The following is an 11,306-nucleotide window of genomic DNA, read 5'->3' as shown; positions in this document are numbered from 1 at the left end:
GTTTGTCATAATTTTTCTCTAAGTAAACCAGAAGCATCTCTACAACATTTTTACTTCTAAGATTTCTCCTTTTCCACACAAAAAGAAAAAGGGGGGTGTTTCAAGTAATAGTTTTCTTTTAAGAATAGTTAGGTGTAGCAACAAAGTAGGGATGATAATGGGGTGAAAATAAAAGAGGTCGGGAAACCCTGTTGGAATCTGCCATAATACTGACCTTGGTGTATCAAAGAAAATTTTAGTGTTATAAGAAAAAAGGTGAGTTAAAGCCGAGTGACTGAGAAAATTATTGTTTGATATGGAGTTGTGATCACAACTGATGTCATCTATTTTTTTGTATTACGATATTGAATCTCCTTTGTCTATAGCTTATAACAAGGTTTATAATGAAAAATTTAAACATATTAGTTTGAGACATAAATATGTAAAACAATTTATAACTAATGGTATTATCAATATTGTTTATGTTAGGACTAACAAGATCCTAGCAAATCCCTTGATAAAAAGTCTTTTGAGAGACTTAGTCAAAGAAACATCTAGTGGAATGAGACTAAAACCTTTCTTTGAAAAAGTCACCGATGATGGTAACCCAACTATGTAATAGTTGTACCGTTATTCCAATGGGTAAAAACAAGTCATTGTTATCTGACTGGATTAGCATTGAAATTTAATTTGTCCCTTTCAGGATGTCGGTGCAAAATAACTACGTGGTTGAGGTTGAGTTTATACTCTTAATGAGGTTCAAATCTCGTAGTAGCTAGAGACATGATTCGAAACTTCACCTAAGTGAACATAAGGAATGGTTTTCTTTTAAGAATAGCTAGGTATAGCAACAAAGTAGGGATGATAACGAGGATCAAAATGAAGGAGGCCGGGAAATCCTATAGGGATCCGCCATAATACCGACCTTGGTGTATCAAAGAAAATTTTAATGTTCTAAGAAAAAAGGTGAGTTGAAATATTTCTAAATATATATATATATATATATGTATATATCTCTCGTTTTTGAGATGGTTACTGCAATATTTACCCATTAATGGGTATTATTATTTTTTTAAGAGAGATTGTAATATGTCTCTCAATTAAGATCACACATTTTTTAGACTGTTTAAAACTCGTGTGGAAACAATTTGGAAAGCAAAACCCGTTGCAACGCGTGTTTTTCGCATTGCAGCGGATGAGACACACCATTTGGTGCTGTATGCACTGCCAAACCTGTTGCAGCGCCAACTTTAGGCACTGCAGTGGACATGTTATGCGCTGCATTGCCTGCTGTGTAGCCTTTCTGGGCGTGTTGGCACTGGTTTGTGCACTGCAACAGGAAAAGCATCCACTACAGCGATAATTTTGCAGAAATTGTACACGAACTTGTGATTTGTGATCTGAAACGTTTTGAACCATTCATCCATTGGTGATATGTTTTCACACATATATGAACATCTATTAGCAATAGATATAACTGTTGAAATAGATGCATTAATACATAAAGAGTTACCTTTATAATGAAAATGCACCTTTATGTGAATGGTTGTGATGCTTAATGAGGATGTGTTTATTAATGAAATGACACTTCTGTCTTTATTAATTCTCCAAAAAATTTAAAGATTTAATTCACGTTCTGGAACACAATATTATTGTTAGATACTGTGTTCAATGATTTATTGTGTCTTGGGGATAATTTGTAATAGAAATTCATTAGCAAACTTTAAAAAGTGAGTGCAAATAAAACTTTAAAAGAACGTATTCATATACGCCTCAAACTCTTTTGTTTTTCTACATTCTTTTAATCCTCTATACTGAAATTCTCTAATAATTTTAGTCGTAAGATATTAATTCAAATGATAATTTAACCATTAAAAAGTCGTCCAATATATATACATATTTAAAAATAAATATATGTATGATAAGTTCGTAATATTTATTAAATATAAAAATTTAATAACTTGATCATACTTTTTATCAACTATTTAATTTATTAACCATCTAATTAACAACACAAGATTAAAAATACCCACATATAAATATTAGAATACCTTTGAAACCACGCCATGTGTCTTTTTTATTCTCCAACCACTAATAATAGTTATTAATTGCACTTCATAAAAGCTTCTCTGTTTTTCCCCGTTTTTTTCCTTTATCATTATTACATTACATATTGCTCCTTCGATCCGTTTCAAAACCTCTCTCAGTCTCATTTCCGGATTCATCTTCCCAACATATCTTCAAAACATCCCGCGGTAGATTCTCCCCTTTACTCATTTGCATCACTCCAATCCATAGCTTTACTCTGTTTCGACATTGCTCCTAATTTACCACTTGTGTATATATCAATATATATGCTGTTTGTTATCCAAGATTTCCACCAAAAAAGTATTTCTCCGGCATCTGGGTTGCGTTTTTCTCGAGGTTTGAAGACTGCCCATTTTGTTTTCATTTGATTCCTTTTTTATTTTGGCTTCGATTCTTTTGGAACTCCCCTTTTGTTTTATTGGGTTGATAGTTATTCTCTTAAAGCTTGTTCCTTTTGAGATAGATCCATGAAAACTTCGTTTGTTATGGGAATAATTGTTTGTGTTTATGGAGAGGTTCAAGTTTTTAGATCTTGATTTGGTGCTATTTCTCTCACTATGAAGTGGAGTTTTCACGAACCTTGGTGGTTTGGGCGATTAAAATGGTTATTTGTAACAGGAGTCTTTCGCTTAATAGGAATTCTCCTTGTGGTAGGAGTATTTCATTCAACAAAAGGGTATTGAACATTGGAAGCCCAAGAGTAATTAGTACTAGATTCAGCTCGGTTTCTCGGTTTTTTCGGTTACTTGTAGTGATAGGTTCATTGATTTCATTCCTTGTAGCCTTCTTTTGTGGTTACCTGTATGTACTCCCAAGTCTTAGCCAGGCCTTTCATGTTCATGGTATTGCCAATTCCACTTTTAATGATTCAATAAGTAGTTGCAATGTGCTTGATGGAAGTTGGGTTCTTGACAATAGTTATCCATTGTACAATGCGACCGAGTGTCCCTTTGCGGAACGAGGATTTGATTGCTTAGGCAATGGGCGGAGAGATACGGGTTATCTCAAATGGAGGTGGAAGCCTAAGAACTGTAATATGCCGGCATTTGATGCGCAAGGCGTGTTGGAGGGGCTTAGAGGGAAAAGAGTTGTTTTTGTAGGTGATTCTATGAGTAGAACACAATGGGAGTCCCTTATATGCTTGCTTATGAGTGGTGTACAAGATAAGAAGAGTGTTTATGAAGTTAATGGGAATCAAATTACCAAACAGATTAGATATTTGGGTGTTCGGTTTGCTTCCTTCAATTTTACTATCGAGTTCTTTCGCTCAGTTTTCTTGGTGCAACAAGGTTTGGTGCCAAGACACTCGCCGAAAAGGGTGAAGTCGATGCTGAATTTGGACAAGTTGGATGATATTAGTAAGGAATGGATTGATTCAGATGTTCTTATATTCAATACAGGACAGTGGTGGGTTCCAGGGAAACTTTTTAGTACGTAAGTCCCTTCGTCCTAAATTTCTTGCTTCATTAGTTTTTAGTTGTACACAATTTGGAGTTATGGTACAATGGTTCTTGTTTATAGTTTTTGTTGAGACATGCGTACATTCGATTAGCAGACAGTCCATGAGAACATGGAGCATAGTTATTATGTTTTATATTCTACAATTTGGAAAAAATATCATAAATTAGGCTTAACTCTGAAGTCTACTGGCGTTATTCATTTAAATACTATACTAGTTTGTAAAATTTGATTTCATTTCCATAAACACGTGAAGTAGGACTTGAAGAAAGATATTACGATAAACACTATTGTCTTAGTTGTCACAAATTTGCTACAGTTTTCCTAGAAATTTGTGATTGTAGAAATTCCTAGGAAAATTATCGCAAATAATCCAGGAATGACTGTAAAAATTAATTGAAATTTAGGGGTTAATATGTTAACGGGTAAACTGATGGTTGGTTGAAAATATACAGAGATGCCTGACGGGCAATAGATCTCTCTCAAAAGTTACTTTGATCAAGCATGTTTATGCTTGATCTTTAGATTCTTTACATATTATTATATATGCCTATATTTATTGATGAATTTGTATTTTGGACAGTGGCTGTTATTTCCAGATTGGCAACTCGCTAAAGCTTGGAATGTCGATTCCTACTGCCTTCAGAACGGCACTAGATACTTGGGCGTCATGGGCTGAGGAAAATATTGATACAAATCGAACACGTGTTTTCTTTCGTACTTTTGAACCATCTCACTGGAGGTACTCCTTTGATGTTGGAAACAACACGTCATCTGAGCTTGTTTAGCTTTCATCTCTTTGTTAATCCTTGGAGACCATAACTTGAAGTGAAACAAAACATGGATTTTCTTTTGCGCCCTCTTTTTGAAGTTGCTGCCATTCAATTGATGACATTTTTTGTTTCTGTGTGTGTGTGTGTGTAACATACAAATATGTATATAAAGGAAATAAAAGTAGACTATTGGGATTACAGTAGTTAAGTTTTGCTGCTTTGGTTGAGATTTAAATTACACTAGTGTCTGAGACTTGATAGATCTATAACCCAAATATGATAGGTTTACAGAGCTTAGCTTTTTTTTTTTTTTTCCCCCCTCTCTTTTTCTTAGACGTTTCTTCCTGCCATAGTCCTAGCCACTCATGTATTCTGGGTTGAGAATATGGTTAGAACAAAAAAAAAAAAAAAAAAATCTAGAGCTTAGATGTGTTCACTTCATGTAGGTGTTGGAATGCATAGGTTTTAAAGTTTCTATTTTCCAAGGTTATCAAACTGAATGTTTGGCCTTCTTCTTTTTATTCTTCCCTTCTATGTGGGCGTCTGTAACTAACTGATAACAATTTTTCTTTCTGCATCAGTAATTTAACCCGAAGGGTTTGCAACGTGACGCAACAACCCACGTTTGAAACCAAAGGCAGAGAATACAGCGTATTTTCAGACGCTGTGTTCGAAGTTGCAAAGAATATGACAATTCCTGTAACCGTGCTGCATATAACTTCCATGTCAGCGTTTCGAAGTGATGCGCATGTGGGTAGGTGGAGTGACAATCCATCTATTCCTGATTGTAGCCATTGGTGCCTACCTGGAGTGCCCGATGTTTGGAACGAAATTCTCCTTTCTTTCTTGTTTGCTGGCGATGAGCTTCATATTCAATGAATAAGTGAGCAAGTAGGTCTTTCAGTTACTTTTATCACCCTCATTTACCACTAACAGTTTGGTTATTCTGATTGGCAGTCACCTCTGCCTTTATTGTATATAGCAAAGTGATGAGAAGAAATATAGACTATAAGGAAGATCAATGAAATAATATAGAAAGTAGTTCTGAGTTTAGTTTCCTAATATTTGCATTAGAGGTTTGAATAAGTGTCCCAAAACTATTTCAGTAGGTTTCCTATACTGATTTCTTCTTGTTACTTTCCATTCCTTGTTAATTAAAACTCTCCTTCCAGTTGTCTTCTACCCTCTTACTTAGATGTTTTCTGCTGTTGCAGAGCAGGGGAAAAATGCATTTCTCCTGTTCCGATGCAAGTTAGCTGTCTTAGATTGAATGGCAATAGGATAAGTCGACGCCAATCTATAAGACAGGTTTCTGCTGCCTCATTCGCGCTTTGTTCCCGCTGTAGAAGTTGGCCTGTCAGCTCCTGTTGTAATGACACTCTGGATCATCTGAATTCAGGGAAATTCTAATAGAAGTTTTGTAATGCAATGCAGAGTTGCGTGTATGCAATGCAACAGTTTTGTAATAGAAGCTTATTATTTCATTCTTTTTTGTGATTCTTTTGTATCTGAGACGGGACTAAGTTTGTGGTCTGTAAGTTGTGACAATTTTTTTTCCTCCATTTCCACTCATTATACAGGCTTGTGGCTGTGAACAATAAATTTTTCTCGTCAACAAAAAGGGAGAATGTAATACAACTTTTTCTCTGATTAATTCCTGTTCTAATTGAATAGTATATTGTCTTGCTATTTAATGATGTATTTCTAATTACTTGTCCTTCAGTTCTCACGATTTTGCTAAACATTGATCAAACAACGTTTGTGTTGTGTAATCTCAACTTGTGTTTGAATTAATAAAGCTTCTAAGCTGAGCACTAGCTCAGCTATAGAAGTTATAACATTTTAAAGGTGAAGGAGACAAAGCAAGAGAGTTTTAGTTTTTTTTTTTTTTTTTTTTTTTTTTTTTTTTTTTTAAAGGGATTGTCTTAGGTGTTAACACCCGGATAAGTTAGGCAATAGGCATGTGTATTTTTTTTTTTTTTTTTTTATGTTTGTGTCAGATCGTTAGTATTTTAGTGTAACATTTAATAAACGCAGTCTTACATATAACATTAATTGTTACACAAGTAAATGAAAAAAAAAAAAACAAGTTTTATAGGGCGTGTTTAAAACTCATTTTAAAATGATTTTAGTTTTTGTATGAAAATAAAAATAAAAATATTTTTAATTTTAGATAAAAATTATTTTTGAAAATGTATTTTGTAGTTTTATCAAGATATTATTTTCAGTGTAAAAAAATTCATTAATGTCTCTCTTTCTCTCTCTCTGCTCGAGAGAGTAGAAAATGAAAATAAAAAATGATTTTCATTTCTCTCTCATTTTATACTAAACTAAAAAATTGTTTTCATTTCTGTTTTTTGTCTTTATTGCGTCAAACGTCATTTTGAAAACGTTTTCATTTTTTCTTTCTCAAAAAACATGAAAAATAAAAACGGGATCAATTCTAAACACGACCATAAATTCTTTCTAAACTTTATCACTTGTATTAATATATCTCTTGAACTCTGTACCTCCTGAACTTTGTCACTTGTGTCAATATGCTTCTTGAGTCTTACGCGTTTTTAACGGAAATGCTTATACAGAGGGTGTTTATAAGTATTTTCGTTAAAAAATTTGATGGAATTAGATTCAGAATGAATGTTGACAAATGATAAAATTTAGAGACAAAACATACACATTTTAAAATTTTAAAAATATGTTGATAAAGGGATAAAATTTAGGAGAATTTATAAAAATTTATCGAGAAGAAGTTACACTTTAGAATGAGTAATGTTACATATAGATGCAAAAAAGTTAAATTTAACGAACTGGTCATCACATAATTTTTTGATATATAAACGCTGTCTTTGTTTTGTTTTATTGGGATCTTTTCCCGTAGGTCAATCTATCAATAATTTTAATTTTTAATTGTTAGATTAAATTAAAATTATAAAATTAGTAAAATAAATAAATTTTAACGTAAATCTAACAATTAAAAAATATAAAAATATCAGTAGTCATTTTTTTCAGAAATTAGTAGAGAAACTCTCTATTTTATTTTGTTTTATTTTTTGTTTTCAGTTTTGTTTTTTTTTTCTTTTTTTATGCGTATAAATCTCGTAGAAGTTGTTTGGTTGGAAGATTTATTCCTTGATTTGAATCATAATTTATGATTCACTACAGTATTTTTTCTCATAAATAATACACATAAATCAAAAATAATTTTAATCACATAATTTTAATCCAACATCTCCGCATTGATTTACAGGACTAAATAAATAGAAATAATAAAACTTTTTTTTTTTTTTGATAAATCTGAGTAAAACGCTACAAACTCCCACACTTGCGGCTTTTCTCCATCAGTGGTGCAGAGGCAGCCATGGCGATGGCGCTGAGGTCTCACCGAACTCTCAGCCGTATCTGCCGCTCTCTCGCCGCAATCTCACCTTCTTCTTCTTCTTCTTCTTCTTTCTCCTCTGGACAATCCCCTGCTCCTCCGCCGCAGAAATGGTCGCTGCTTCTCCACTCCCGCGCGTCCCGATCATCGCCGTTTCTCCAGTCTCGTCCATTGAGCTCGTCGGCGTCCTTGGAGCCCAGCCACAATTGGTCGTACGAGGATTTTAAGCCTCGAGAGCTTGGCGTCGATGAGATCGAGGGTTGTGACTTCAACCACTGGCTCATCGTCATGGATTTTCCCAAAGGCCCGAAACCTTCTCCAGAAGAAATGGTCCGCTCTTTTGAAGAGACATGTGCCAAGGCCTTGGACGTCAGGTCAAAAAGCTGCTACCTTTACTTCTGTTTTTTGTTTCTGTTCTCGCATCATTTTATCTTTATCTTTATCTAAGAATGGAATGGAAATGATTGTTAGTAGAGTCCTTGTTAGATTTCCATTGCCAAAACATGAGATTGATTGCTTTTTCGGTGTTTGTCTTCTGGAAATTTTGTCTGTCTGTCTGCCTGGTAGAATACAACAGTTTGTTTTGTGTTGGGAGTGATTTATCCTTATGATAATGATAATAATAATGATAATTGGTTTCATGGATTCAGTGAGGAAGAGGCAAAAAAGAAAATTTATGCGTGTAGCACATCAAATTACACAGGATTTCATGTGGAGGTTACAGAAGCAGATTCAGAAAAGTTCAATGGTAGTATTATTTGGCATCTATCTTCTTTTTCTTTTCCTTATTAAGAGAAAAGGATATTAGCGATAATGTTTATGGCCTTTAAATTTTGGCTGGCTTAAACAGGTCAACCTGGGGTTGTTTTTGTACTCCCAGATTCTTACGTTGATCCAGAAAAAAAGGAGTATGGAGGTATTTTTTTTTCCTCTTTTATGGTTTGTTTACTTTATAGTGGAATACAATTGGAGCATGTAAACCTGTGTGATTCTAGTGTTTTTTTACTTGAGGTTTTAACTCTAATTATCAGGGGACAAATACATTAATGGAGTAATCATACCAAGACCACGCCCAACTCTTAATGGGAGATGCAAACGGGACCAGCCGAAGCATGATCAGCAAGGAGGACCAACGGCAGATCAGCAGGGAATTCTGTCATACAGTCACGAGAGAACTACTCAGCGAGGTTTGAAGCCAAATCAGCAGAGAAATCCTTCAAACGGTCACCAGGGCCCTACTCTGCAAAGTTGTCCACCCAAACAGAATAATGGTTTACCAGGAGTTGAAGTATATGTGCCCCAAGAGAGTTATGATCGTCCAACATTTGGAGAAAGAAGAGATCCACAAAATTATTCGTTTGACCGAAATTATAATCCTGTTGGACAAGGACATAGAAGAGATTTTGTGCCAACGGTAGCTCCTGGGGAGAGGAATTTTTACCAGCAAGGAAATGGATATCCGGGAAATTACAATCAAATGGAGCCAGGGAATATTTATGCTCGGGAACAAAGGGGATCCCCACAGGGAGATCAGAGGAACTATGCGGCTCCTAGGCAGCAGGGGGGTTTTATGGAGGATTACCGATACTATGGCCCGCCACACAGTTCGCCTTACGGACAAGGAGTTGGCGGATGTCAAGTCCAGGGCACTCCTGAAGATTATTGGCATGGAGCAAATTCTGATATTGTTGAGCATGGAACAAGTTTTGGCTATGGACAAGGTTATCCTAGGCATATTCAAGGTCAAAGTTTCTCGCAACATATTCAAGGTCAAAGTTTCTCGCAACAGGAGCAAAGGAATGTGCAAGGTGCAAGTTATTATCCCCAAGAACAGAGAGAATTCGTACAGGGATATCAGAGAAACTATGCCTATGCACCTCCTCCTAGGTGTGAGAGGTGTTTTAGGGAATATTATCCAAACTATGGCCCGCCACAAGGAATGCCTTACGGACACAGAATAGGCGGATATCAAGTCCAAGGAGCTCCTGAATCTTATTGGCAAGGAACAAGTTTTGGCTATGGGCAAGGTTATCCCGGGCATATACAAGGTCAAGGTTTCCCTCAAGAACAGCCAAGGAATATGCAAGGAGATCATTACTATTCTCAAGAACCGAGGGAATTCCGTCATGCAAACTATGCACCTCCTAAGCGTCACGAGGGCTTTGGGGAATATCAAAATTATGGTCCAGGACAAGGTACACCTTCTGAACAAGGATTGGGTGAATATCAAGGCCATGGTACTCCTGTGGCTCATTGGCAAGGACGGAAATATTGAGCTATAGTGCAAACGATATTAATGTGTTATGGGATATGCAATACTTGCCATGATTAGGGATTTAGAATTGTTAAGATGAAATGCAATACGTACCGATAAGTAGTTTTTTTGTTTTGGCTGAAGAGAAGGAATCAATGCATTATTTTTATTAGTAAAGACACCAAGACACCAAGGAATAGCCTTGGAGAAATGCATCAAACTCTTTCTCTAATGGCATTGTCAATATTCAGATTTTCTTTCTATTGTTCCTCTTCTCTCTATATTCTGATCTCTCAACTCTCTCTAATTTTTCGTCAACCTGTCTGCCTTTTTCGGTCCATAATCTCTTTGTTATTGTCCTCAATCGCAAATTATTTTAATTGTCATTTATTCCATTTGCTAGACTACGTTCTCAGTTAATTTGTTTCCTCCATGTTGAAGTAGAAGATTGGAAATTTACGGTCGAAATGACTTGCTTGCTAAAATAAAAAAAATAAAAAAAAAATAAAAATAAAAAAAGAGTTTTGTAACAGAAGCTTTTCTTTTCATTCTTTTTGTGATTCTTTTGTATCTGAGCGAAGACTAAATTTGTGGTCTCCGAGTTGTAGCAATTTTGTCCATTTCTACTCGTTATAAGCTTGTGGCTGTGATCAATAATTTTCTCTCCTCAACTAAAAAGGAATAACGTAATAGAATTTTTTGATAAACAATGACCGACATTTGTGTTGTAAAATATTACTCGTGTTGGATTAATCTTGTCAAATCTCTGTTAATATAAACATAAAATCCAAAATTAGACTAGATCAGCAAAACTTAACCTTTACCTCTATGCCTACTAAAACTCTGTCCTTTACATTTCACAAAGAACTTATAAACTGAATAACATAAGAAACTATTCACATTTTTATCCTGGTCATTCCTAAATTAGACAAACAAAACCATTCTTTAATTAGGCCATAGAATTTTGCAAGCCAAGTAACAAGATGGGAAAGTTTTCCTTTCCTTCCTTTCCTTTCACTATATAAATTTTACTTCTTTGGTGGCGATCTTGGCGTATCAGATGTAGACTTGAAAAGAAATATGAAATATCAAAGACCAACTACAATAATCAATTATGTTCTAATCTATTCATGAGTGTAGCAAAGATTCACACATATAAAACAAGGGGTACAAAAAGACCAATACTAAGATATTAGCTTACACAAGAATTTGAAAAACATCTCCACCTTTGATCTCTTCAGAGAGAAAAATTGCAATATGATACTGGATTTCAATCGCCTAGAGCTGAAACATGCAAAACGGAAGGAAATCAGCTAACATAAGCATCATGAATTGACAATGAATTCAATTAACAGAAGATTTTTCAGTTGGAAATTCA

General features: G+C 34.9%; 2 protein-coding genes across 2 annotated transcripts; both read left to right on the top strand.

The window, feature by feature from the left end:
• Window positions 1–2,305: 2,305 nt before the first annotated feature.
• On the top strand, window positions 2,306–5,858 carry LOC21403609 (protein trichome berefringence-like 7; the record flags this gene model as incomplete). The annotated part of the gene is made up of 5 exons (XM_010092561.2): window positions 2,306–2,403; window positions 2,686–3,501; window positions 4,109–4,267; window positions 4,880–5,189; window positions 5,513–5,858. Coding segments are annotated over 4 exons (1,371 nt in total), but the record flags the coding sequence as incomplete, so codon positions are not given.
• A 1,747-nt stretch (window positions 5,859–7,605) lies between these two features.
• Window positions 7,606–10,257, top strand: LOC21403608 (multiple organellar RNA editing factor 1, mitochondrial). The gene is made up of 4 exons (XM_010092560.2): window positions 7,606–8,048; window positions 8,325–8,422; window positions 8,525–8,590; window positions 8,706–10,257. Exons 1-4 carry the CDS (start codon window positions 7,657–7,659, stop codon window positions 9,947–9,949), a joined length of 1,800 nt encoding a protein of 599 aa, XP_010090862.1. The 5' UTR covers window positions 7,606–7,656; the 3' UTR covers window positions 9,950–10,257.
• The last annotated feature ends 1,049 nt before the right edge of the window (window positions 10,258–11,306 follow it).

Source organism: Morus notabilis, unplaced genomic scaffold (genome assembly GCF_000414095.1).
Source record: "Morus notabilis unplaced genomic scaffold, ASM41409v2 Scaffold698, whole genome shotgun sequence".
In the NCBI taxonomy this organism is placed as follows: domain Eukaryota; kingdom Viridiplantae; phylum Streptophyta; class Magnoliopsida; order Rosales; family Moraceae; genus Morus; species Morus notabilis.
This window is presented reverse-complemented; position numbering and strand designations above follow the sequence as displayed.